We start from the raw sequence: 26,571 nt of genomic DNA, 5'->3' as shown, positions 1-26,571 counted from the left end.
AGAAAAAAACAAAACAAAATTTATTTTTAAGGCAGCCTCCCAGTATCTAAAAGGATCTCCACCAGACTTCCTTCGGAAAATTAAAAACCCAATGTACTCTGTTTACTGCATGTTTGTCAAACGTCCCACTACTAGTATTCATTGTTATTTTTTCTACCACCACAAAACCTGACACACAAAGACAAGATGGAAGTTTTCACGTTATTTTAAAAACATGACCCAACACCACATCGCAATGTGATTTACTATTTAGGCTTGGCCATTTCTCATGCTCCTTGGCGGTTATCCAGTTCAATCACAGAAATCAGCCTCCTCCAGTCAGGAATACGGTGCACAAGTCTTCATCCACAACTATCTGGGCTCCCCGTCACCATCAGCCCCTCGCTTTAAAAAAAGAAAAATCTCCTCTCTAGCCCGGCCATCACAGCCAACAATCCTCAGAGGCCAAAGTCTGCAGCTCTTGAACCTGGTACATGGCACTTGAAATCCTGCCAGTAGGTATCACTGTTGTACAATGGCTTACTCCCGGGGGAATTCTGCGCACAAAAATTTAAAATTCTGCACACAAAAACTGAAAATTCTGCAAACTTTATTTTGGTCAAAATAACACAATTTACATGACAGTGTTTAAGTAATTATATTTTAAATGATTACAGAAACATGTTATTACTTAAGTTGCAGAATTTTAAATATTTTGAGCAGAATTTCCCTAGAAATTCACTGTAAGAGTCCCTTCCACATACACACACCCTCATACAGGCTCCCTCACTCTCTCGCACACTCACATCCCCTCATACAGGGCCCTCTCTCTTGCATTCACACCCTCACAAGCTCCCTTTCTCTTTCACACATACATCCTCACGCAGGCTACTTATGTCTTTCTCTCACGCAGCCCTTCTCACAGGCTGTGTCTCACACATACACAATCCCTTCACACAGGCTAGCACCCTCACATACACACAATCCCTTTTTCATACAAACGAGCTCCCAATCTCTCACACACATACACACTCCTTCCCAATCTCCTCACATAGGCTCCCTCTCTGAAACCCATACTCAAGCATCCCCCCCACTCCCCCTCTTACCAACCAAGCTGTCTCACCCTCCCCCACACCCCCTCTCCTCTCTCACCGGCATCCCCCTTCCCCTCATATAGGCTCCCTCTCTCTGAAACCCACTCAAGCATCCCCCCACCCCACCCTCTCTTACCTCCCATGCTCTCTTTCACACCCTCCTGCTCCCTCTCACCCTCCCCCACCCCCCTCTTACCAACCATGCTCTTTGTCACCCTCCCCTCTCTCTCACACACACACATTCTCTCTCACCGGCATCCCCCCCTCTCCCCTTTGTCACCCTCCCCTCTCTCTCACCCTCCCCGACACACATTCTCTCTGACCGGCATGCCGCGGGACGCGCTCCGTTCACGGCGAAGATGAAGGCCCGGTGCGCCATTCGCAGCAAAAAGGGAAGGCCCCCGTGTGCTGCGAACGGCGCACCAGGCCCTCATCTTCGCCGCGGAGCACGTCCCGCAGCACACAGGGGCCCTTCCCTTCTCGCGGCGAATGGCACACCGGGCCTTCATCTTCACTGCGAATGGAGCATGTGCCGTGGGACACTCTCCGTTCTGCTATTTTCTGCACAGAATTTGGCAATTCTGCGCAGGGGGGGAATTCTGCTCAAATTCCGTGTTCCACATTAGCACAGAATTCCCCCAGGAGTAAATGGCTGGGACACCCCTCCCTTCCCAGGGCCTGTGAACACTGCCCCTACAGCAACTCTGGACCTAGTCAACTCGAACAGCAGACGTCAAGCACAGGATCATGCACAAAGTTGTTCCACATGGCAACAAGCAGCAGTGACACAGGATCTGCCCTGCTCTACTGGAGAAATTACTTACCTGATAATTTCGTTTTCCTTAGTGTAGACAGATGGACTCAGGACCAATGGGTTATGTGCTCCTCCGTTAGCAGATGGAGACAGAGTCACGTTTCAAAGCTGACGACACCTTAGATGTAACCCTGCAGTGATCTATTGAAAACTTGAATAAAATTTGGATACAGCTTAATAACTTGATTAAAAACATGATAAAAAATTGGTGACCATAACTGTACTCAACCAAACATAAGTGCTGAATCCCAGCAATATTATAGATGCTCTGATCTAGGGATAGGCAACAGCTTACCCGTATCCTCATGGAAACAAGATTCATCTCAAGGGCAATTCCTTGGTATCGTTCATGGGCAGATGTGGATGGGATGCTGAGTCCATCTGTCTACTCTAAGGAAAACAAAATCATCAGGTAATAATTTCTCAATTTCCTAGCGTGTAGCCAGATGGAATCAGGATCAATGGGATGTACAAAAGCTACTCCTGATCGGGACGGCAGGCTGCCCGCAGTCTGGTTAGCACCGCCCTCGCAAAGGCTGCGTCCTCTCGGACCTGGACGTCCAGGCGATAGAACTTGGAGAAGGTGTGTAAGGAGGACCATGTCGCTGCTCGACAGGAGACAGTAGCTTAGCTTCTGCCCAGGATATTGCCTGGGCCCTAGTGGAATAAGCTTTAATCTAAAGGAGTAAAGGCTTCCCTGCCTCTACATAAGCTCCCGTGATCACTTCCTTGATCCAGCGAGCTATGGTAGCTTGCAAAGCCGCTTTGCCTTGTTTCTTTCCACCAAGAACAACAAACAAGCGACCCATCTTGCTCATCGGTTCTGAACGTTCCAAAGATTGTGCTAAAAGCCTGACGTTAAAGGGATGTAGGAGGCGATAGTCTTCCGTGTCCTTGCATCTGTCAAGGGACGGTAGGGAAATGGATTGGTTCGGGTGAAACTCCGAGGCTACCTTTGGTAAGAAGGAAGGAACGGTGCAAAGCTGTACTGTTCCTGGAGTAAACTGAAGGAACGGCTCCCAACATGACAGCGCCTGCAGTTCAGAGATGCGACGAGCCAAGCATATCGCCACCAAGAATACAGTCTTCAGTGTTAACAGGCGTAGAGACAGACTGTGCAGTGGCCGAAAGGAAGGCCCTGCTAAAAAGTCCAATACTAGATTGAGGTTCTATAGGGGATCTTGGTCATCCGCGGGGGCACGCCGCATTCCTCACACCAGGCATCAAATATTCTCCAGATCCGCATGTACGCCAGGGATGTCGAGAACATCCGTGCATGGAGCAAGGTGAAGATTACAGCTGCCAAATATCCACTCTTAGTCAGGCGAGCCTTCTCAAGGGCCAGACCGTAAAACAAAACAGACTTGGGTTCTCGTGAAGGATCAGATCTTGTTGGAGAAGGTCCCTGTGCAGGGGGAGACATAGGGGGCTCTCCACTAGAAGCCTCCTCATGTCGGCATACCACGGGCGTCTGGGCCAATCCGGGGCCACCAGAAGGACTAATCCTGTGTGGCATTCGATCTTGCGGATGACTTTGTCCAGCAGAGGCCAGAGAGAAGGCATGCAGCAAGTCCTCCTCTGTCCAGGTCTGGACAAGGGCATCGATCCCTTGGGAGTGCTGATCTATTCTGCGACTGAAGAATCGGGGGAGCTTCACATTGTGAGATGTGGCCAGTAGGTCGATGGATGGGAGGCCCCAGCGATCTATTAGGAGTTGGAAAGCTCTGGTCGACAACGCCCTTTCCCCTGGATCCAGACTCTCCCTGCTGAGAAAATCTGCTCTGACATTGTCTTTTCCTGCGATGTGGATGGCAGCGATCCCTTCTAGATTTAACTCTGCCCATTCCATATTGGGGGTCTATCTTCAGAGACACTTGGTGGCTTTTGGTTCCTCCCTGGCAGTTGATGTGGGCTACCATTATTGCACTGTCCGACATCACACTGACTGCCTGTCCCTGGAGCCTGTGGCTGAATTGCAGACATGCTAATCTGACCGCTCGTGCTTCCAGGCGGTTTATGTTCCAGCTAGTCTCTTCCTTGGCCCATCGCCCCTGGGTTGTCAATTCCTGACAGTGAGCTCCCCACCCTCGGAGGCTCGCGTCCGTTATGAGGACTAGCCAGTTCAGTGGGGACAGGATTACACTCTTGCTTAGGTGAACTTCCTGTAGCCACCACTGGAACCGAGAACATACTTCCATCAGTGGGTGGAGGCGAATCGAGTAGTCTTGAGACAGTGGGTTCCAATGTGACCACAGAGAGTGTTGGAGTGGCTGCATGTGAGCCCTTGCCCATGGTACTACCTCCAGGGTTGATGCCATCAGGCCGAGGATCTGGAGATAGCTCCACACCCTGGGGCGCATTGTGTTCATCAGCCGAAGCACTTGGCACATCAGTTTCCTTATCCTCGAAGGAGGGAGGAAGACTTTGTCCTGCTTGGTATCAAACCAGACTCCCAGGTACTCTAAGGACTGCGTGGGCTTGAGGCTGCTCTTGTCCATGTTCACAACCCAACCGAGTTCCTGAAGCAGGGACCTGACCCTGGCTGGTCACTTGGAAGCTCTCTTCCAACTACTTCGCCCGGATCAGCCAGTTGTCTAAGAGTGCACCAGAATTCCTTCTTTCCTCAGTGCCGCCACCACAACCACCATGACTTTGGAGAATGCTCTGGGGACGGTTGCTAGGCCAAAGGGCAACGCCCAGAACTGATAATGGCAAACCAGTACCGCAAACCGTAGGAAACACTGGTGGTCTTGACGGATTGGGATATGAAGGTAAGCCTCTGAGAGGTCCAGGGAAGTTAAGAACTCTCCTGGTAGTAAGGCCATTATGATAGAGCAAAGAGTTTCCATGTGGAAGTGAATTATCCGCAGATGACGACTGACGCTCTTGAGGTCCAGGATGGGTCAGAATGAACCCTCCTTCTTGGGTATAATGAAATAGATAGAATGCCCTGTATTTTCCTGAGTGTAGGTACCAGGGGTTATAGTCCACAAACTGAGGAGCCTTATCAACATGGATTCCACTGCCAGTTTTTTGTGCTGGGAGTGGCAAGGTGACATCATGGACCCAAAACGTACAAAGGAAGGCGATCTAAAAAAGCCGTCAGGATGAAAAAAATGTAACAGACTGAGTCTGCATTATGCCGAGCCACTTCAAAGACTTCAAAGATCTTAATACAATCAGAGATAATTGACATGGAGCATTGCTAGATAGTTGGAGACTGTGTTTTGTTAATATCCATGTCAAGCCCCCCCAAGGTAGCCACGTAGTGGCGAAACTCGGCCAGACACGGGCAGTTTTAGTTTGTCTCCAATAAAATTTAATATCCGATTGGACATCTGGCATTTATTACATTTTTTTCATCCCAAGGTGACATGAACATGTCCCGAGTTACATGGTGAGAAATTCCTGAGCGTATCCTTCTCGTAAGATGGCCAGTACCCATGTGATCTCGACCCACCGTTGATAGAAGAGGGATAGTCAGCGCCCCCCCCCCCCCCATCTCCTCGTCCCGTGCATGGGCCGGCCAAACTTCATTGGCAAGTTCGGGTTAAACCTGAGCCCGAACCAGTTCCTCTTTTTGGTTGTCAGTTCTGAAAGGACAGATCTTCCAGAGGGCAGAGATGTTTGAAATGAAGTGTTTCTGTAGGGCTGGAAGCACTGGGAGCCCCTGGCCCGATCCCTCATGGGCGAGGGCCGCTGTGACTTCTTTTCCTTATCTTCCAGTAGCCGAGGCATTGGAGATTCACCCCACCCGCTTTTCCAATTCGTTTCTGAATAGGAGAGATTCCTTAAAGGGCATCTTTGTAAGGTTTGCCTTAGAGGTCACGTCCACTGACCAATTTCACAGCCATAGCTGTCTTCTGGCCACCATAAGAACATAAGAAATTGCCATGCTGGGTCAGACCAAGGGTCCATCAAGCCCAGCATCCTGTTTCCAACAGAGGCCAAAACCAGGCCACAAGAACCTGGCAATTATCCAAACACTAAGAAGATCCCATGCTACTGATGCAATTAATAGCAGTGGCTATTCCCTAAGTAAACTTGATTAATAGCCGTTAATGGACTTCTCCTCCAAGAACTTATCCAAACCTTTTTTGAACCCAACTACACTAACTGCACTAACCACATCCTCTGGCAACAAATTCCAGAGCTTTATTGTGCGTTGAGAGAAAAAGAATTTTCTCCGATTAGTCTTAAATGTGCTACTTGCTAACTTCATGGAGTGCCCCCTAGTCCTTCTATTATTCGAAAGTGTAAATAACTGAGTCACATCTACTAGTTCAAGACCTCTATCATATCCCCCATCAGCAGTCTCTTCTCCAAGCTGAACAGTCCAAACCTCTTCAGCTTTTCCTCATAGGGGAGCTGTTCCATCCCCTTTATCATTTTGGTTGCCCTTCTCTGTACCTTCTCCATCGCAACTATATCTTTTTTGAGATGCAGCGACCAGAATTGTACACAGTATTCAAGGTGCGGTCTCACCATGGAGCAATATAGAGGCATTATGACATTTTCTGTTTTATTAACCATTCCCCTTCCTAATAATTCCTAACATTCTGTTTGCTTTTCTGACTGCTGCAGCACACTGAGCTGACGATTTTAAAGTATTATCCACTATGATGCCTAGATCTTTTTCCTGGGTGGTAGCTCCTAATATGGAACCTAACATCGTGTAACTACAGCAAGGGTTATTTTTCCCTATATGCAACACCTTGCACTTGTCCACATTAAATTTCATCTGCCATTTGGATGCCCAATTTTCCAGTTTTGCAAGGTCCTTCTGTAACGTATGACAGTCTGCTTGTGATTTAACTACTCTGAATAATTTTGTATCATCCGCAAATTTGATAACCTCACTCGTCGTATTCCTTTCCAGATCATTTATAAATATATTGAAAAACACCGGTCCAAGTACAGATCCCTGAGGCACTCCACTGTTTACCCTTTTCCACTGAGAAAATTGACCATTTAATCCTACTCTCTGTTTCCTGTCTTTTAACCAGTTTGTAATCCACGAAAGGACATCGCCTCCTATCCCATGACTTTTTAGTTTCGTAGAAGCCTCTCATGAGGGACTTTGTCAAACGCCTTCTGAAAATCCAAATACACTACATCTGTTGGTTCACCTTTATCCACATGTTTACAAAACTATGACACACTGGAACAATTGCCTGCAATCGATCAATCATCTGCTCTCCAGCCTCAACCTAGTCCTTAACAACAACAAGACAGAGATCCTAATCATCTCACAAGATGACAATAACTGGCTTCTCAACCCAACTGGCACCCTCCTATCAACCATACCAAAATTAAATCAATCTCCTTATGTGAGAGATCTAGGAGTCATTCTTGACAACCAGCTAAATTTAAAAAAAATTTGTAAACACCACCACTAAGGATTGTTTCTACAAACTGCAAGTCCTTAAAAAGCTGAAACCACTACTTCACTTCAACGATTTCCGTATGGTACTACAATCCATCATCCTAACCAAAATAGACTATTGCAACTCTCTCCTGCTTGGGCTCCCGGCCAGCGCCATCAAACCTCTCCAGATGGTTCAGAACTCTGCAGCCAGAATTCTTACCAACACCAACAAAAGAGAACACATCACCCCCATCCTTAAGAACCTCCACTGGCTGCCCATTAAATACAGGATCCTCTTTAAAGTTCTCACAACCATCCATAAAGCCACGCATGACATCTCCCCGCTCCACCTAACTTCCCAACTGCGTCCTCATACATTAACCAGACCTGTCAGAGAAGCCTACAAAGGCACACTCTATGCCCCCCCAGCAAAACCTTCCCTTAGGAAACGCGCCTTATCTACAGCAGGCCCTACACAGTGGAACGCGCTCCCTCCAGACATCCGACAAGAACCTTGCCACTTGATTTTCAGAAAAACTCAAAACTTGGCTTTTCTGCCAAGCTTTTCCAGGAACATAAGCCCCTTGTTCACATCCAGCTTCTCGTTCCTCTGCTTAGTCTTACTTTCTGAACTAATTAAGTTTGTTCTAGGCACGATGTACCTACTGATATTATCTGCTGCAGGTTTCTGATAGTTACCCACACAAGCTGTATTTTGCATCCACTCCCTATAATTCATTGTACAGAATACTTTACACTGTTAACTTTGTTATTATGGTCCATTCCATAACTTAGCTAAAATAGTTTCCCCTAACCTAGTTTTCTTTACCCCTTGTTCCATGTACTGCCTCTGGGCGAATTTCTTTTCTCTGTTTCAATGTTTACCAATGTGATCTGCATGTCATACAGGAACATGGTATATAAAAAAATTAAAAAAAAAAAAAGTTTATTAACCCCTTCAAAAAAATGAAGCAAATTTGTTAGGCAAGACTTCCCTTGGGTAAATCCATGTTGACTGTGTTCCATTAAATCATGTAGTTTTATATGCTCTATGATTTTGATCTTGAGAATAGTTTCCACTATTTTTCCCGGCACTGAAGTTAGGCTCACTGGTCTATAGTTACCCGGATCGCCAGCAGAACCTTTTTTAAATATTGGGGTTACATTGGCTACCCTCTAGTCTTCAGGTACAAAGAATGATTTTAATGATCGGTTACAAATTTTAACTAATAGATCAAAAATTTCATTTTTGAGTTCCTTCAGTACCCTAGGATGCATACTATCCGGTCCAGGTGATTTGCTACTCTTTAGTTTGTCAATCTGGCCTACTACATCTTCCAGGTTCACAGTGATTTCGTTCAGTTCATTTGACTCATCACCCCTGAAAACCATCTCCGGAACTGGTGTCTCCCCAACATCCTCTTTAGTAAACACGGAAGCAAAGAATTAATTTAGTCTTTCTGCAATGGCCTTATCTTCCCTAAGAGCCCCTTTAACCCCTCGGTCATCTAATGGTCCAACTGACTCCCTCACAGGTTTCTTGCTTTGGATATATTTTAAAAAGTTTTTATTATGAGTTTTTGCCTCTATGGCCAACTTCATTTCAAATTCTCTCTTCGCCTGTCTTATCAATGTTTTACACTTAACTTGACAATGCTTATGTTTTATCCTATTTTCTTCAGATGGATCCTTCTTCCAATTTTTGAAGGATTTTTTTGGCTAAAATAGCCTCTTTCACTTCACCTTTTAACCATGACGGTAATCTTTTTGCCTTCCTTCCACCTTTCTTAATGCGTGGAATACATATGGACTGCACCTCTAGGATTGTATTTTTAAATAATGTCCAAGCCTGTTGAACACTTAACCTTTGCAGCTGCATCTTTCATTTTATTTCTAACTATTTTCCTCATTTTATCAAAGTTTCCCTTTTGAAAGTTTAGTGTTAGAGCTGCAAATTTACTTATTGTCCCCCTTCCAGTTATTAGTTTAAATTTGATAATGTTATGATCACTGTTGCCAAGTGGCCCCACCACCGTTACCTCTCTCACCAAATCTTGCGATCCACTAAGAATTAAATCTAAAATAGCTCCCTCTCGTGTTGGTTCCTGAACCAATTGCTCCATGAAGCAGTCATTTATTACATCCAGGAACTTTATGTCTCTAGCAAGTCCTGATGTTACATTTACCCAGTCAATATTGGGGTAATTGAAATCTCCCATTATTATTGCACTGCCAAACTGATTTGCTTCCCTGATTTCTCTTAGCATTTCATCATCTGTCTGACCATTTTGTCCAGGTGGACGGTAGTATACTCCTATCACTATGCTCTTACCCAACACATGGGATTTCTACCCATATAGATTCTACTGAACATTTAGTCTCTTGTATGATCTTTATCCTGTTGGACTCTACCACTGAGACTACTCCTCTGGACAAGGTGCGCACTAGGTCAGAGCTTGAATCCGTTAGGAAGGCCACGGTGGGCTCAATCACCTCTCTGGGATGTGCCCCTGAGCTATCTTCCTCTCTCGAGAGAAGCAGACACGAACGAGCCATCAGGGAACAACAGGAAGCAATCTGCAGTATCACTGCTGTGACGTCAAAGGCTTGCTTAAGAATGGACTCCAACCGCCTATCATATGCATCCTTCCAGTCCGCTCCTCTTTCTACTGGGTTAGCTGTTCTCATTGAGATGGCGCAGACCAGGACATCCACTTTCTGGAAACGCAAGCGATTTTTGGTACAAGGCCTCCAAAAATCCAGCCTCCTTTAAAACTGTCTTCTGGGGTGTCCCACTCCAGGTCAATCAACTCCTGGATGGCCTCCAGCAATGGGAAATAGCAAGAGGCTGTCAGTAGAGACAACAGGATTGGATTCTTCTTTGGTTCAGACATTGGGAGTTCCTGGCATGGACCCCAAGTCTTCAGGATCTGGGAGACCAGGGCCAGCAATTCATTTCTGTGGAAAACTGGTAGTATGGTCCGGTATGGCTCCAGGCCTGGGGGGGGATTTCCCATCCTCCAATGAGTCTGCATCAAATTTGTCATCCATGGTGTCTGGATCACAGTCAGGGATAAACTTGGTGAGGCGAGGCATGTCCAGAGGCATGCTGATAGGACTGGGAGGATGAGGCCCAGACCAGGCAGGGGCAGCAGTGACTGCACCTGAACAAAGGCTTGAAGGCTCTGAAAGAATTCCATCCAAGAAAAGGTTGCTGGGTCCATACCTAGCCCAGAAGGAACCGGGGTAGGGTCCGCTGAACTGCCCTCTTCTGGGGAGGACACGGTCCCAGGATTGCTCAGATCCGGGGTGCTGCCTGATAAGGTTGTGGCTGACCTGTCCTCCGACTGGGAGGGGTCGGCTTGGAGAAGTTCTGAGAGTCAAGCCCTCCCTGGGCTTCTTCACAGTACTGACACAGACTGTGCAGCCCTAATATGGCAGGCAGTATAAAGGGAGTGTTGCTTCTGCTTCTTTGTTGCCAGAGCCATAGTACACCGTAGCTTGTGTGTTCAGCCAGTTAGCGCCTGAGTTGAGTGCGCACAAATCCGCCCCACGCGTAAGTATAAAAGTCTGGTTGTGCGTGCACTTATGCGCGCGTTAGGGGTACAACAGGCCAGTCTGCACCATGCATACCAACAGTCAATGGGGGAAAATGGCGCCGCACCAAAACGCACGCAAGATGGCGCCACTGCAGCCTGCCATGTGGAGTGCCCACAGAGCCAGAAGTGGGACCCAGCCCATCGGGGGACCGCTCAACCCACTCGAAACCCCCCTTCCCTTGCCCTAACAGGATCGGGAACGTCGGACTTACCGAAGCCCTTCCATGTCTCTGAATCTGAGTTCTTCTTTACTTACCTGAGCTCAGTGCTTACCGGCTAAGTACAGAGACAGTCTCTGGCTGCGTGGGGAGAGGGTTTAGGTAGTCACCGCCTCGCTCGACTTCCTGCACCTGCTGCCTTTCAGCTGCTTCAGCAGCAAAGTCCGCACCGGGAACCGGCTACCGGACCAAGGCACACCTCTGAAGGATCTAGGAAACCGCCTCAGGAATTCTCAACTGGGGGAGGGACCTTTAGGTATCACCGCAGGAGAGCGGGGCACGATCTTTCTTCAATTTAAAAGTAAATTTTCTTCTTCAAACTAGTATTGCAATCCGGCTAAACACCAATGCTGGTGTGGGGATAGCACAATCCACATCTGCTAAGAGACAGAGAGATAATGAATGGCTGAGGTCACTGCAGAGGTATATCTAAGGAGACGTCAGCTTTGAAACCTGACTCCATTTCCATCTGCTAACAGGGGAGCACATAATCCATTGGTCCTGACTCAATTTGGCTACATGCTAGGAAATTGTATTTAGGCACAGCTGACTCTTCTCTTTATTGGGCAGAAGGGTAAAGTGATTTTACTGCAAGGTCTGAGTCACGAGATGAGGACAGTCCTTCCTTAAGACTTTTGACTTAGGATGAGAATCTGCACTATTCAGGAGAAGGCCAATGCCCAGCCACTCAAGTCCAGAGGACATGAAACCATTTAGCCCCCGACCAAGATGAGAAAATTAAACCAGTTAATTAAAAAAAAAAAAAAAGAAGAAAAAAAAAAAAGAAAAAGTCATCCATAAGTTCTAAGACATGAAAAGACCCAATTAGGAGGACATTGTTTACTATACAGAAAGAGGGGGAAAAAAAACCTCACATATTCTTGCAAAGGATATCTCTACCATCGTAACCATCTTTGGTTTCAGCTTCACCATTTCGTATAGTATACCCCCGTCTCCACCTCCAAGGATCAGCACTTCCTTCCCAGAGAAGTCCTCCTTCCCACTGCCCATTATGGCTTGGGTATATGCTAGGTCACTTTCTGCCAAATCTGGGAGGGGGGGGGGGGGGGGGGGGGGGGGGGGGGGGTGGGAGAAGAAAAAAAAAAAAAAGACAGAACAAAAAAAAACAACCCAATTTAAAACGCAGGTTTAATACACTATTACTACTTAATATTTCTATAGCGCTACTCAATGCACACAGCGTTGTACAAACACCACATAAGAGACAGCCCCTGCTCAAAAGAGCTTACAATCTAAATCAAGACAAACATACATATCAAGAGAGACTTAGGAAGTAAACGATTTCAAAGGGGTATGGGATAAACACTGTGGATCTTTAAAGGCTAGAGGATGGAAATGAAGAAAAAAAAAAAAAGAGTGCATGGGGGTAACTTGCTGGTGTGGCGGTTACTGCTCTTAACCAATAAGCCCTCATACTGTTGATGCAACTCCATTATTGCTCTCTGCTTTAACAGCAGGGGAAAGAGAGAAAAAGGGGAAACAGATTCAGACAGCAACCAACAAGGACACAGAATTTTAAGGTCTGAGAAAGCAAATGTTGCTTACCTGTAACAGGTGTTCTCAAGGACAGCAGGATGTTAGTCCTCACATATGGGTGACATCACAGGATGGAGCCCAATCACGGAAAACTTCTGTCAAAGTTTCCAGAACTTTGACTGGCCCCTACTGTGGACAAGTGCAAGGTGTTGCATATAGGGAAAAATAACCCTTGCTGTAGTTACACGATGTTAGGTTCCATATTAGGAGCTACCACCCAGGGAAAAGATCTAGGCATCATAGTGGATAATACTTTAAAATCGTCGGCTCAGTGTGCTGCAGCAGTCAAAAAAGCAAACAGAATGTTAGGAATTATTAAGAAGGGAATGGCTAAAAACGGAAAATGTCATAATGTCTCTATAATCGCTCCATGGTGAGAACACACCTTGAATACTGTGTACAATTCTGGTCGCCGCATCTCAAAAAAGATATAGCTGCAATGGAGAAGGTACAGAGGAGGACAACCAAAATGATAAAGGGGATGGAACAGCTCCCCTATGAGGAAAGGCTGAAGAGGTTCAGCTTGGAGAAGAGACGGCTGAGGGGGAATATGATAGAGGTCTTTAAGATCATGAGAGGTCTTGAACGAGTAGATGTGAATATGTTATTTACACTTTCGAATAATAGAAGGACTAGGGGGCATTCCATAAAGTTAGCAAGTAGCACATTTAAGACTAATCGGAGAAAATTCTTTTTCACTCAACACACAATAAAGCTCTGGAATTTGTTGCCAGACGATGTGGTTAGTGCAGTTAGTGTTGCTGGGTTCAAAAAAGGTTTGGATAAGTTCTTGGAGGAGAAGTCCATTAACGGCTATTAATCAAGTTTACTTAGGGAATAGCCACTGCTATTATTTGCATCAGAAGCATGGGACCTTCTTAGTGTTTGGATAATTGCCAGGTTCTTGTGGCCTGGTTTGGCCTCTGTTGGAAACAGGATGCTGGGCTTGATGGACCCTTGGTCTGACCCAGCATGGCAATTTCTTATGTTCTTATGCCCAGCATGGCACTAACCCTGCAGCCAGCAGGGGTCCCCCCTTCAGTCTTGTTTAAAAGCTACAGGCAGTGCCGAAAAATAAAATAAGAAAACGTAACGAACCCAACACCGTGGGGAGGCGGGCGGGTTTCGTGAGTATTAACACCCTGCTGTCTGTGTGAGAACACCTGTTACAGGTAAGCAACATTTGCTTCCTCACAGGACAAGCAGGATGGTAGTCCTCACATATGGGTGAGTACCGGTCTGAGGATGTCCGAGAAATGCACCAAATGTATCCAGGTGCGCAAGGCACTAGGACAAAATTTGGTCGAGGGCATCCTGAACCCTAATAGGCAGGCGGAAGGGTGTTGGTACGTCTCGTTGTAAACAGGTTACAAAGGACAGACTGGCCGAAGATGGAATCTTGTCTTCCGGCTTTGTCCAAGCAATAGTGGGCTGCAAAGGTGTGGACAGAACTCCAGGTGGCAGCCCTGCAAATGTCAGAAAGCGGCACCGATCGTAGGTGTGCTACTGAAGTCGCGAAGGCCCTCACAGAGTGTGCTTTAACACAGTCTTGAAATGGAATGCCCGCTTGCTGATAGCAAAAGGATATGCAGTCCGCTTACCCACAGGTTGCCCTAATTTGTTAGGATGGAAAGAGACGAACAATTGAGTGCCTTTCCTGTGGGCAGCTGTATGGTCTAGGTAGAACGCTAGAGCCCGTTCCTGGATTGGAATGGGGCCTGGGAAAAAGGTAGGTAGTATGATGGATTGATTTCGATGAAAATCTGGAACTACCTTGGGTAAGAATTTAGGATGAGTGCGGAGTACTGCCCGGTCCTGCAGACGTTTAGTGAAAGGTGGATAGATAGCTAGAGCCTGTAATTCACTAACTCTGCAAGCTGAAGTGATTGCCAAAAGGAAAATCACTTTCCATGTGAGATATCGAAGTTCACAGGAGTGAAGAGGCTCGAATGGTGGTTTCATGAGCCGACCCAAAACCAGGTTAAGGTCCCAAGAAGGGGCCGGAGGACGCAGTGGAGGCTTGAGGTGAAGCAAGCCTTTAAGAAAACATGTTACAAGAGGTTGTACTGATATAGGAACTTCCCCGATACCTTTATGGAAGGCGGCAACCGCACTGACATGCATCCTGATAGAAGATGTTTTTAGACCTGATTCTGATAAATGCCAGAGATAGTCCAAAAACTTCATGATTGGACAGGTAAAGGGGTCAAGGGACTGAGAAGAGCACCATGACGTGAACCTGTTGCATTTGTAAGAGTAAGAGTAAGCTTTTCTCATGGAAGGCTTCCATGAAGCAATCAAGATACGGGAAACTGGTTCAGAAAGGTTAAGTGGCTGAAGGATTAACCTTTCAACATCCATGCCGTCAGGGACAAGGCGTGAAGATTGGGATGGCGGAGGCACCTGTCGTTTTGAGTAATCAGAAGTGGGTCCTTTCCCAAGTGGAATGTGTCTGCGAATGGAGAGATCCTGCAGTATTGGAAACCACACTTGGCGTGGCCAGTGAGGTGCTACCAGGATCATGGTTCCCTTGTCCTGACGTAACTTCACAAGAATCTTCGAGAGAAGAGGAAGTGTAGAATAGACTAGTTGCCCACGAGAGGGAGAATGCGTCTCTGGGCTGAGAGTGTTTGCTGCGAATGAGAGAGCAGAAGTTCTCTACTTTGCGATTTTGAGGAGACGCAAAGAGGTCTATCTGAGGATATCCCCATTGTTGGAAGATGGAGTTCGCTACCGAGGGGTTGAGAGACCACTCGTGTGGTTGAAAGATGCAACTCAGCTTGTCTGCCAACACACTGTCCACTCCCGGCATGTAGGTGGCCCTGAGGTACATCGAATGGGAGAGAGCTTCTGCCCATATCTGTGCAGCTTCCTGACACAGAAGGAAGGAGCCCATGCCTCCCTGTTTGTTGATGTACCACATGGCCACCTGGTTGTCCGTCTAGATCAGGATAACTTGATTTGAGAGGCAATCCTGAAATGCCCTGAGAGCATATCTGATTGCTCGAAGCTCCAGGAAATGTATTTGGCGTTTGGCTTCCTCTGGAGACCAAGAGCCTTGTGTCTGCAGATTGGCCACATGGGCTCCCCATCCGAGGTTGGAAGCATCGGTGGTGAGAATTAATGGAGAAATTACTTACCTGATAATTTCGTTTTCCTTAGTGTAGACAGATGGACTCAGGACCAATGGGTATAGGGTACTCCTGCTAGCAGTTGGAGACGGATCAGATTTCAATCTGACATCAGCCCCTAGTACATATACCCCCTGCAGGAATTGCAGCTCTTCAGTATTCTCCTCGAAAAACTTTGTGGATATGTGTGTGACTGACTGATTGATTAACTTAATAATTTGATTAACTTGAATAACTTCATAACTTAAACGTTAAAACTTGACTAACTTGAACTGGTTGATTGACTATAGCTGGAGACTGCCAGTGCACTCAACTGGAAAGCATCGACACCCAGCAGGGTGGATGCCCTAGGTAAATGAAAACATGGCTTACCCTTGAATCATTTGAAAGACCATGCGTAACAGCAGCCAAGGGTGGGCTGCTGAGTCCATCTGTCTACACTAAGGAAAACGAAATTATCAGGTAAGTAATTTCTCCATTTCCTAGCGTGTAGCAGATTGACTCAGGACCAATGGGATGTATAAAAGCTACTCCCGAACCGGGTGGGAGGCTGCCCGTGACCCACTTAGAATTGTCCTTGCAAATGCCGTGTCCTCCTGAGCCTGAACATCCAGACGGTAGAATCTGGAGAAGGTATGGATGGAGGACCATGTTGCTGCCCTGCAGATCTCGGCAGGCGACAGCATTCTAGTTTCTGCCCAGGATACTGCCTGGGCTCTGGTAGAATGGGCCTTGACCTGTAGAGGTGGGTGGCTTGCCAGCTTCTACGTAGGCCGCCTTGATGACTTCCTTGATCCAGCAGGCAATGCTTACCCACGAGGCCGCTTCCCCTTGTCTCTTTCCGCTGTGAAGGACGAAAAGGTGGTCCGTTTTTCGTACAGGTTCCGACATTTCCAGGTGTCTGGATAGGAGTCTGCAGATACTGAGGTGGCGTAGACTATGGGCTTCTTCCGAATTCTTCAAGCCATCCATTGTTGGTAGCAAGATGGTCTGGTTAAGGTGGAAGTGTGAGACCGCTTTGGGGAGGAAGGAGGGAACCGTGCGTAGTTGGATGGCTCCCGGGGTGAACCTGAGGAATGGCTCACGGCAGGACAGTGCTTGTAGTTCCGAGATGCGGCGGGCTGAACAAACGGCCAGCAAGAACACAGTCTTTAAGGTTAACAGGCAGAGGGACAGTCCTCTGAGACGTCTGAAGGCGGTTCCCGCTAGGAAATCCAAGACAAGATTGAGATTCCACAGAGGTACCGGCCACTTTAGTGGTGGACGAATGTGTTTGACTCCCTTTAAGAAGCATGACACGTCCGGGTGAGAGGCTATGCTGTCGCCCTCGCTCTTGGAGCCGTAGCATGACAGTGCAGCCTCCTGTACCTTGATGGAGTTGAGGGACAGTCCCTTCTGTAGTCCGTTCTGCAGAAATTCCAGGATCACAGGAACTTTAAATAAGCGTGGCTTGATGTTGTGGTCTTCACACCAGCTTCAAATACTCTCCAAATCCTTATGTACGTTAACGATGTGGAGAACTTGCGTGCTCCTCGGAGGGTGTCAATTACAGCCCCCGAGTATCCGCTCTCTCTCTCAGGCGGGCCCTCTCAAGGGCCAGACCGTAAGAGAGAATTGAGCTGGGTCCTTGTGGATGATCCGACCTTGTTGTAGCAGGTCCCTGTGTGGAGGCAGGGGTAGGGGATTCCCTGTCAGCAGTCTTCTCATGTCTGCGTACCAGGGTCTTCTTGGCCAATCCGGAGCCACCAGAAGAACTAGTCCCCTGTGTAGCTGTATTTTATAAATGATTGCGCCCAAAAGGGGCCACGGCGGGAAGGCATATAGCAGGGTCCCCGGTGCACAGGTCTGTACCAGGGCATCGATCCCTTGGGACTGCGGTTCCCGCCTGCGGCTGAAGTATCCGGGCACTTGGCTTTGGATCTGTTTGCCAGAAGGTCCATGTCTGGTGTCCCCCACCGATTCACTATCATTTGGAAGGCTGCGGACGACAGCCTCCATTCTCCTGAGTCTAGACTTTCCCTATTGAGAAGTCTGCCGTGATGTTGTCTTTCCCGGTCTATTTCTAGGGACACTTGTTGGCTTCTGGTTCCCCCCTGTCAGTTAATGTAGGCCACTGTTGTGGCGTTGTCTGACATTACTCTGACCACTTTGTCTCGAAGTCTGTGAGCGAACCGCAGACAGGCTAGTCTGACTGCCCGCGCTTCTAGGCGATTGATGTTCCATCCCGCCTCTTCTGCATTCCACTGCCCTTGGGCGGTTAACTCCTTGCAGTGTGCTCCCCATCCTCATAGACTAGCATCTGTGGTGAGTAGGTTCCAGGTTGGAGAGGATAGTCTTGATCCTTGGCTCATGTGGTTGGCCTGCAGCCACCACCGTAGCTGGTTCCTGACTCTGTCCGGGAGCGATAGACATACGGCGTAGTTCTGGGACCATGGGCTCCACCGTGATAGAAATGAGTGCTGTAGGGGCCTCATGTAGGCTCGCGCCCATGGCACAACTTCCAGTGTGGATGCCATCAGCCCGAGGACTTGCAGGTAATCCCATGCTGTGGGACGAGGATCGTTCAGCAAGGTCTGTAGCCGGTTCCACAGTTTTAATCTCCTTGTGGGGGTCAGGCTGACCTTGTCTTCTTTGGTGTCGAATCGGACTCCTAGGTATTCCAGCAACTGTGAGGGTTGTAGGAAACTTTTGTTTGTGTTGACCACCCATCCTAGGCTCTCCAGTAGACTCTGCTGGTTGCTTGGTGGCTTTCCTCTGGTGACTTTGCCCTGATCAGCCAGTTGTCTAGGTAAGGGTGGATGAGGATTCCTTCCTTTCTCAGTGTTGCCGCCACCACTACTATTACCTTGGTGAACGTCCGGGGTGCTGTGGCTAACCCGAGAGGTAGTGCCCGGAACTGGTAGTGACGGTTCAGGACTTTGAAGCATAGGTAGCGCTGGTGTTCCTGATGAATTGGGATGTGTAGGTAGGCCTCCGAAAGATCCAGGGATGTGAGAAACTCTCCCGGTTGTATCGCCCTTATTATGGATCGCAGGGTTTCCATGCGGAAGCGGGGAATCCTCAGGTGGCGGTTCACCGACTTGAGGTCCAGGATGGGTCTGAATGTTCCTTCTTTCTTGGGGACGATAAAATAGATGGAATAATGTCCAGTATTTATTTCTTGTGGAGGCACTGGGGTTATGGCTTCGCGGGCCAGTAGTCTGGACAGTGTAGCTTCTACTGCCGCCCTCTTGAAGAGGTCGTGGCAGGGGGACTTCACAAACTTGTCCGGAGGGGTACGTAGAAAATCCAGGTAGTATCCCTCCCGAATGATGGCTAGAACCCACTTGTCCGAAGTTATCTCGACCCATCTGCGGTAGAATAGGGCTAGTCTGCCCCTATGGCTTCTTCCCTTGGACGGGTCGGCTGAATCTCATTGTGGGGTGTGCCTGGGGCCTCTACTCGAGCTGGTACCCCTATTGTTGTGCTTGTTCCGAAAGGACTGGTTCCTGCTCGTAGGGCGGGGCGCTTGATAGTTGTTCCTGTAAGGATTGAAGCACTGTGAACTTCTGCCCCTGGAGGGCCTGGGGAAGAGTCGCTGGTTTCTCTTTGTTTTATCCTCCCTGCCAAACAGGAGGGATCCTTTGAAGGGAATCCTTGTAAGGCGCGTTTTGGAAGATGCGTCGGCCGACCAGCTTCGGAGACAGAGTTGCCTTCTGGCCGCCACCGCAGATGACACTTCTGGCCGCTGTACGCACTAGGTCGGAGGCAGCGTCCGCGAAGAATGATACTGTTGGTTCCATGTCTTCTCCCGGGGTGTTGTTCCTGGTTTGGGATAAGCAGGCACCTGTCACCACTGTGCAGCAGGCCGCAATTTGTAGAGACATAGCGGCTACGTCAAATGACTGTTTGAGGATGGATTCCAGACGCCGGTCATGTGCATTCTTGAGCGCTGCTCCTCCCTCTACTGGGATAGTGGTGCACCTAGAAACCGCGCAGATCATGGCATCAACTCTTGGGCATGCAAGAAGATCTTTGGTCGCTGGGTCCAGGGGGTACATGGCTGCCAAAGCTCGTCCCCCTTTGAATGTGGACTCCGGGGCATTCCATTCCAGGTCAATCAGCTGTTGTGCCGCTTGTAACAGAGGGAAACGGCGAGAGGTCTGATGAAGACCCTCCAACAGGGGATTCGGTTTAGGTTCCCCCGAAGTACCTGGGCCCGGGATAGCGAGCTCCGTCAGACATTGGGAGACCAAGTCTGGGAGCTCGTCCTTTTGAATAAGCGTCTCATGGTTCGGTGAGGCTGTGTCCCAGGGGGGAGCTCCCCCTCTTCTAGGGGCTCAGCTTCCTCTTCAGAGATGTCCATGTCCCCATAGGTGGGGCTTCTGGGTAGTGGAAGCCTGTGTCTGGGCCTTGAAGGACCTGGGGCCTGAGGGTCCTCTGGCAGAGCATGTGACTGACCAGCTGGAGGTTCAGTTTGCATTTGAACAAAGGCATGAATGCCCTTGAAGAACTCCACCCATGAGATCGATGCTGGATCTAAGCTGAGAGGCGCTGGTTCCCTGGGGGTCCCCGTCTTTGGGGAGGTCCCACTGGGATCTGCTAGGTCTGGGGTACTACCTGAGGAGCTAGTACTCTGCCCTGGGTGGGACTGGCCCTGAACTGGATCTCCCAGGGCCTCCTCACACTGTGTGCACAGGGCGTCGGCCTCCTCGCTTTGTGCGGCTCTGATGTGGCATGCTGGGCAGAGGCCTTGAGCCTTTATCCCTGATTCTGGTGGTGCCATATAAACTCTTATGCACTCCGGTGCGATTAAGATGAGCGTGTGAGATGTGCAAGCAGCTGTGCGTCCAGCTGTATAAATGCGCCCAGGTCTGTGCGTGCAACTTATGCGCACAAGTTTTTATGTGCGTGTAAGTCTATGCGCACAAGTGCTTTGTGCACCTAGCTCGGTTTTGTGCGCTCGGGCCGAACGGCGAGGCGAATAGGGCCAAGATGGCGACAGCGAGCACGCGGGCAATATGGTAACCTCCTTGGAGGGTCTCCACGTGGGAAGACCCTTGGAAACAGCCGGGGCCTGGCCCTGCTAAGGCAGATCAACCCGGTGGCACTGATCCTGGCCGGTGACCTGTGCTCTTCCTCGATCCTTGGAGACCAGATTCAAGCAGACTATTTCTAGCTTACCTTGTCTTCGGCGCTTCCCGGTTTCATCCCGGGCGGTCTCCGGCTGCAAGGGGAGAGGGCAAATACCTTCACCGCCATGCTCGAGGGGGCACCCGCTGCCTCTCAGCCACGCCCGAGGATCAGGGGGCTAGGTCCTCGCCGCAATTCGGCCGCCAGACCGAGGCTTACCTCAGAGGGACCACAGAAATCACCTCGGGAATCTCAACTGGGGGAGGGACCAGAGGGTATCACCGCAGGAGAGTGGGGCTCGTCTTCAGGTAGGTTTCTTATTTAAAATTTGGTTTTCTTCTTTGAATTTGGTTCTAACGCTGTGAGAGTGTGCAGATAGTCCCTAACTGCTATGGAGACGGAAAATACTGAAGAGCTGCAGTTCCTGCAGGGATTTATGTACCAGGGGCTGACGTCAGATTGAAATCTGATCCGTCTCCAACTGCTAGCAGGAGTACACTATACCCATTGGTCCTGAGTCCATCTGCTACACGCTAGGAAACTGATGGTCTGGAGCCTGAAAGGGCAAGCCGCGGAAGAGATTGATCTGATTTTTCCACCAGGCTAGAGACTGACGGAGTGAGTCGGTTACGTGGACAATGGTTGACAGGGGCTGAATGCTTTGAGTCCATTGAGACCATAGAGTCCACTGCATGACTCTCATGGCCAGACAGGCCATTGGTGAGACCTGAACTGAGGACGCCATGTGTCCCAGGAGGATGAGAAAGTGGCGTGCAGTCGCAGAGTGCTGAGACTGCAGCTGGTGTGCAAGAGACACGAGAGTGAGGGCTCACACTTGCAAATTTACCAGGTTTCTGGATCAAAATGTATGCAAATCTCTTTCATGAATTATTTTCTGTGGATGGCCTGAAAACCCAGGAGCAGAACACAAATCTCAAGGAACGTGAGGTTACCCACCACTAGGGGGTTCAGCCACCACACAAGCAACACTTTATAATAATGCATAACACATTTTAACCAAGCAAGAAATTATTTCTCATTTACAATGTATTAATATAGATTTAGCCCACGCCATTTCATTGGTAGCTTACAATCTAAAAGCCTCATTTACTAAGCTGTGGTATTTTCCTTGGCGGTAACTTTCCTCAGAGCATTACTTACCCCACAAATTCCATATGGCGGCGGCCCCAGAACTGTGGGGCTGCAATGCCTCAAAGGTGCCGACCAGTCCCAACATCCCCAACGCTACTAAGAATATCAAAATCCACTTTGCCCAAAGCACCTGGCAGCAGTCATTTTCCAAAATGTCTCCGGCTGCCCCATCACGTGAAAGGGATAAAGGCAAGCTACCGTCCAGTCTGTGTCACTTTGGAAAATGGCTAGCGCCAGGTCTGGAACCTAAGAGGAGCTCCAGGTCAATACTAGACCATCAGGATTACTTTGGTAAGTCCGGGGGGGGGGGGGGGTTCAGAGAGAAGGAGCTGGGGCTTGTCCTTGGAGATATTTTACATTAAAAAAAAAAAAAAAAGTTTCCCCACCTCCCCACTTCGGCCGCCTCAGGGGGAGGGGGAAGATGGGGGTCCATGGAGACCCCTGGGGACTTTGACATACTTGATGGGAAGGGTGTTAATCAGGGCTGATTGGTTCCTTTAAGGCCTGAGCCCGGGAGCACTTGGATGTGCATTAGCATCCGACGCTCCTGGGGGAAGTTAGTTACAACTCTCAAGTTGTAGTTAACTTGGATTCAAATAATGCAGCTTGTGATTTTTGAGGCAATCCATGTTATTTGGAAACAGGCAACATTTTAAATACAGTATATTAATCTCTGCATTAGGCTATTTACCACGTGATAAACAGCTCAAGGCGGCTTGGTAAATGAAGCCCAAAGCTGTACTTGAGGCAACAGAGGGTGAAGTGACTTGCCCAAGGTCATAAATATTGTTTTCCAACTAGTCATATTGTTTGGTAAGTCTACATTTCTTCCATTGTAAACATAGTCTCAATAATATATCCTAACATACTCGCTGCTATTTTTCTGGGTTAGACCTTGAGAAATTTTTTTTTTTTTTAAAGTTTCATAAAACATAGTATTGTTTTCATATTAACTGTCATGCAGTTGTCATTGCATGTTTTGGTCACTTGAGGGGGCTGGTTACATGCACTGAATCCCTAGCCTGGACAGAATCAAAACAACTTTCCCTCCACCCCGTGCAGATATGAAAGAGGCACTTGCCATGGAATTTCTTTAAAAAAAGATTTCTATTAACGAACACGTTAATCTTTTACCATTGGAGGCTGTGATTTTTGGAAACCATGTCCCTATTTTACAAAAACATTCCTTTTTATGTTTTAATAAAGTGGTGCAGTTGCCATATTAGTCCACATGAATATTTATTTAGAAATAAGGGTCAAACAAGCAAGCTGTAGATGAAACTTTTTTTTTTTTGTCTATGACTTGCAGCTTGTCTTTGGTCTTTATTTATATTTATATTTTTGTGTAATTACTACAATATTGGGAACATGGCATTAACTATGGGCATGAAATGCCTGTAATGATATCAACAGCTTAATGCTACTGGCATCAATGGTAAACACCAGTTAAAAAAATTTAAAAAATACATACAGAAGAGTTTTAAAAGGAGCAATTATGAAACTAGATGCCATTTTTCAAACCACAATCTTCTATGGTGAGTGATTATAAAAGTTCAATTACAATAATGTTCCCCAGTGCAAACAAAGCAGAGTGGCCCACACTTAAAATGCAGATATACCAGAGTAAATTTTATTGAATGCTTAGGGAGAACCTCTCTGAAAACCATGGAGGTGGTCAATTTCCAAAATGATTTCTGTGGATAAAAAGCATTTTACCTGCCATCAGTCACCTGAAAATTTCCCTCCCTCAATGAGGCTAGAAGGCAGTGTATCATTCCACAATGCACCTGGGCTTTTAACCATATTGAGAGTTGTGACCATCCTGGGAGCATGGAAATACATGCATGGGTGGCGGTTTCAACTCCACATGCAAGAAAACTAACCCGCCGCAAAGAAAAAAAAAAAAGGGGGTAGTCACAAGCATCTATGCACACTTTCTGCCCTGTAGTAATTTTCAAAGTGAAAGAAGTCTGCGTGCAATTTCCCTTTGTAAAATGGAACAAAGACTGCACAGGTTACAAAAAAAAAAAAAACCCACCACCACACACTTGGACTTTGCACCAGTGAGGGCAGCTTGGAAACCTCCCCTCTATTCCAACAATGTACACTTCGAACACAAACATCTTTCAGTGAAGTACATCCTGCCAAAGTACAGCACAACATTTGTTCTAAAACCAGCAAGGCCATGCAGCCAATAAGAAAACAACGTGAAAATGGATTTTTCAAAAATGTTGAGTTAAGCGATTTCACTCCAACTGGAGATCCCCACCCCCCCACACACGTACAATATATAGAAAAAGGATAAAACAGAGTTGCTCTCCTGTAACAGGTGTTCTCCGAGGACAGCGGGATGTCAGTCCTCACACATGGGTGATATCACTGGATGGAGCCCAATCCAGAACTTTTGATCTCAAAGATTCTAGAGCTTTCAAACATGCCCTAGTGAGCATGTGCAGCTGTAGTTACCAGCCTGCCCCCTAGGCAGAGTCCCTCAGTCCATGATATAATTAATACATGGAGAAACCAACTCCCAGGGAAGGCAGGTCCTCGGAGAATACCTGTTACAGGTAAGCAACTCTGCTCTTCTCTGAGGACAAGCAGGATGGTAGACCTCACACAGGTGAATCCCCAGCTAAAGGCTGTCCGAGCAGGACAAAGCAGGAAACTGCACAGTGCTGAAAGCACCATCTTTCTCCCGTTTGCCTGTGAGGCAGATGACCCAAAAACGGGTCTAGGCGGGAAAAGAGTTGGGTTCTACAAACAAAAAACCACAGGACAGACAGAAAGAAATACCCTGAAGCATAGCAGAGGAGCCTAAAGCAGGGGCATGATGCAAAGTCCAGCAAGAAGCATACTTTGCCTCATGGGACTATTACAGTCAGAGTTTCGGATCAGCGAACCCAGACAAGCAAAGTAGGTCTAGATCCTCCTGGACACAGGAAAAAGCCTAGAAAATAAACTAAAAGAAGAATTCTTGGATGAAGAACACAGTTTCCTTTGGTGTCACAAGACAACTGAAAAACCAGCTGGGGCCAGAAAGACCTCCAGGAAGAAGCTGTTCCTCTATTAGCGGGTAGAGTTTTTGCATCGCCTGGCTGACCTTAAGCCCCACCTCCGGGGATTCCCACTCCCGGCTGATGAGCTTTTGAATCTTCTTCGGGATGGGAAAAGCACTAGGTGGACCCCGGAGAAAGTCCAGGACTGGGTTCACTCCCTCGCTGTTGTAATCTTCCAGCGAGGGTCTCACTCCCAATTCCTCAAGCACCTGAGGAATAAAGGGGGCGCAATTCCTCCCTCTTAAACAGCCGGACAACACAGGGGTCGTCCCCCTCCACCTAGGTTCTACCGGATTCTGATAGTCGTCACCTGTAGCTACGTCTGGAGGGACCTCACCCTGATCTGCAGCGGTGTCCCTCGGGGGCGGAGTGGAGTCATTCCCCTGCTGGTCAACTGCACCCGCTAGATCCTACCGAGCCAAAGTTGCCCGGGACGGATGACCGTCAGTTCGCAGATGGGGACGCTTGGGAACTCTCACGCTCCCATCCTGGGCTCTGCGAGCTTCCGCGCCAGAAATGCTTCATGCATGAGCAGCACAAATTCCGGTGAAAATCTCCCTGGTCCTGTCTCGACATTGCTAGAATCAGTGTCCCTGTCTCTTGATTCCTCTGGTCTCGGAGTCCAGGGGGAGGGTCATCCTGGGAGACCTTTTCCACAGGGTGCGCAGTGGGGGTTGGGCTCCTTCCGTTAGACCCAGACGCAAAGCCTGACCTGCGTGCAGCCTTTTTAGGTTTGGTCCTCTTGTTTGAGGCCCCTTCCCCACCCAGTGCACAGTCCGTGCACAGTGACATGGGGTCTAAATAAGCTGTACAACACAAGACAAATGCAGAATAAACTTGCAGGTCCGAAGGTTTATCAATTCAACAGCAAATTTATTAATGCTTCTTATGGCAACGCCACTGGGTTTACAATAGCAGAAAGCCTGTGAGGGAGTCAGTTGGACCGTTAGATGATCAAGGGGTTAAAGGGGCACTTAGAGAAAATAAGGCCATCGTGGAAAGATTAAATGATTTCTTTGCTTTGGTGTTTACTGAAGAGGATGTTGGGGAGGTACCCGTACCGGAGAAGGTTTTCATGGGTAATGATTCAGATGGACTGAACCAAATCACGGTGAACCTAGAACCTAGAAGATGTGGTAGGCAAACAGAATGTTGGGAATTATTAGAAAGGGAATGGTGAATAAAACGGAAAATGTCATAATGCCTCTGTATCGTTCCATGGTGAGACTGCACCTTGAATACTGTGTACAATTTTGGTCGCCACATCTCAAAAAAGATATAGTTGCGATGGAAAGGTACAGAGAAGGGCGACCAAAATGATAAGGGGAATGGAATAGCTCCCCTATGAGGAAAGACTAGAGGTTAGGACTTTTCAGCTTGGAGAAGAGACGGCTGAGGGGGGATATGATAGAGGTGTTTAAAATCATGACAGGTCTAGAATGGGTAGATGTGAATCGGTTATTTACTCTTTCAGATAATAGAAAGACTAGG

The 26,571-nt window shown here is 47.9% G+C and overlaps 1 protein-coding gene across 1 annotated transcript in view; it reads right to left on the bottom strand.

The window, feature by feature from the left end:
* The window catches only part of SMS (spermine synthase), a 147,992-nt gene that overhangs the window by 58,710 nt on the left and 62,711 nt on the right, over positions 1 to 26,571 (bottom strand). The window contains exon 6 of the mRNA XM_029603399.1: positions 11,967 to 12,121. Within this exon, the coding sequence (XP_029459259.1) occupies positions 11,967 to 12,121 (155 nt within the window). The remainder of the gene's footprint in view (positions 1 to 11,966; positions 12,122 to 26,571) is intronic.

This window comes from Rhinatrema bivittatum, chromosome 5 (genome assembly GCF_901001135.1).
Source record: "Rhinatrema bivittatum chromosome 5, aRhiBiv1.1, whole genome shotgun sequence".
NCBI classification, from domain to species: Eukaryota; Metazoa; Chordata; class Amphibia; order Gymnophiona; family Rhinatrematidae; genus Rhinatrema; species Rhinatrema bivittatum.
This window is presented reverse-complemented; position numbering and strand designations above follow the sequence as displayed.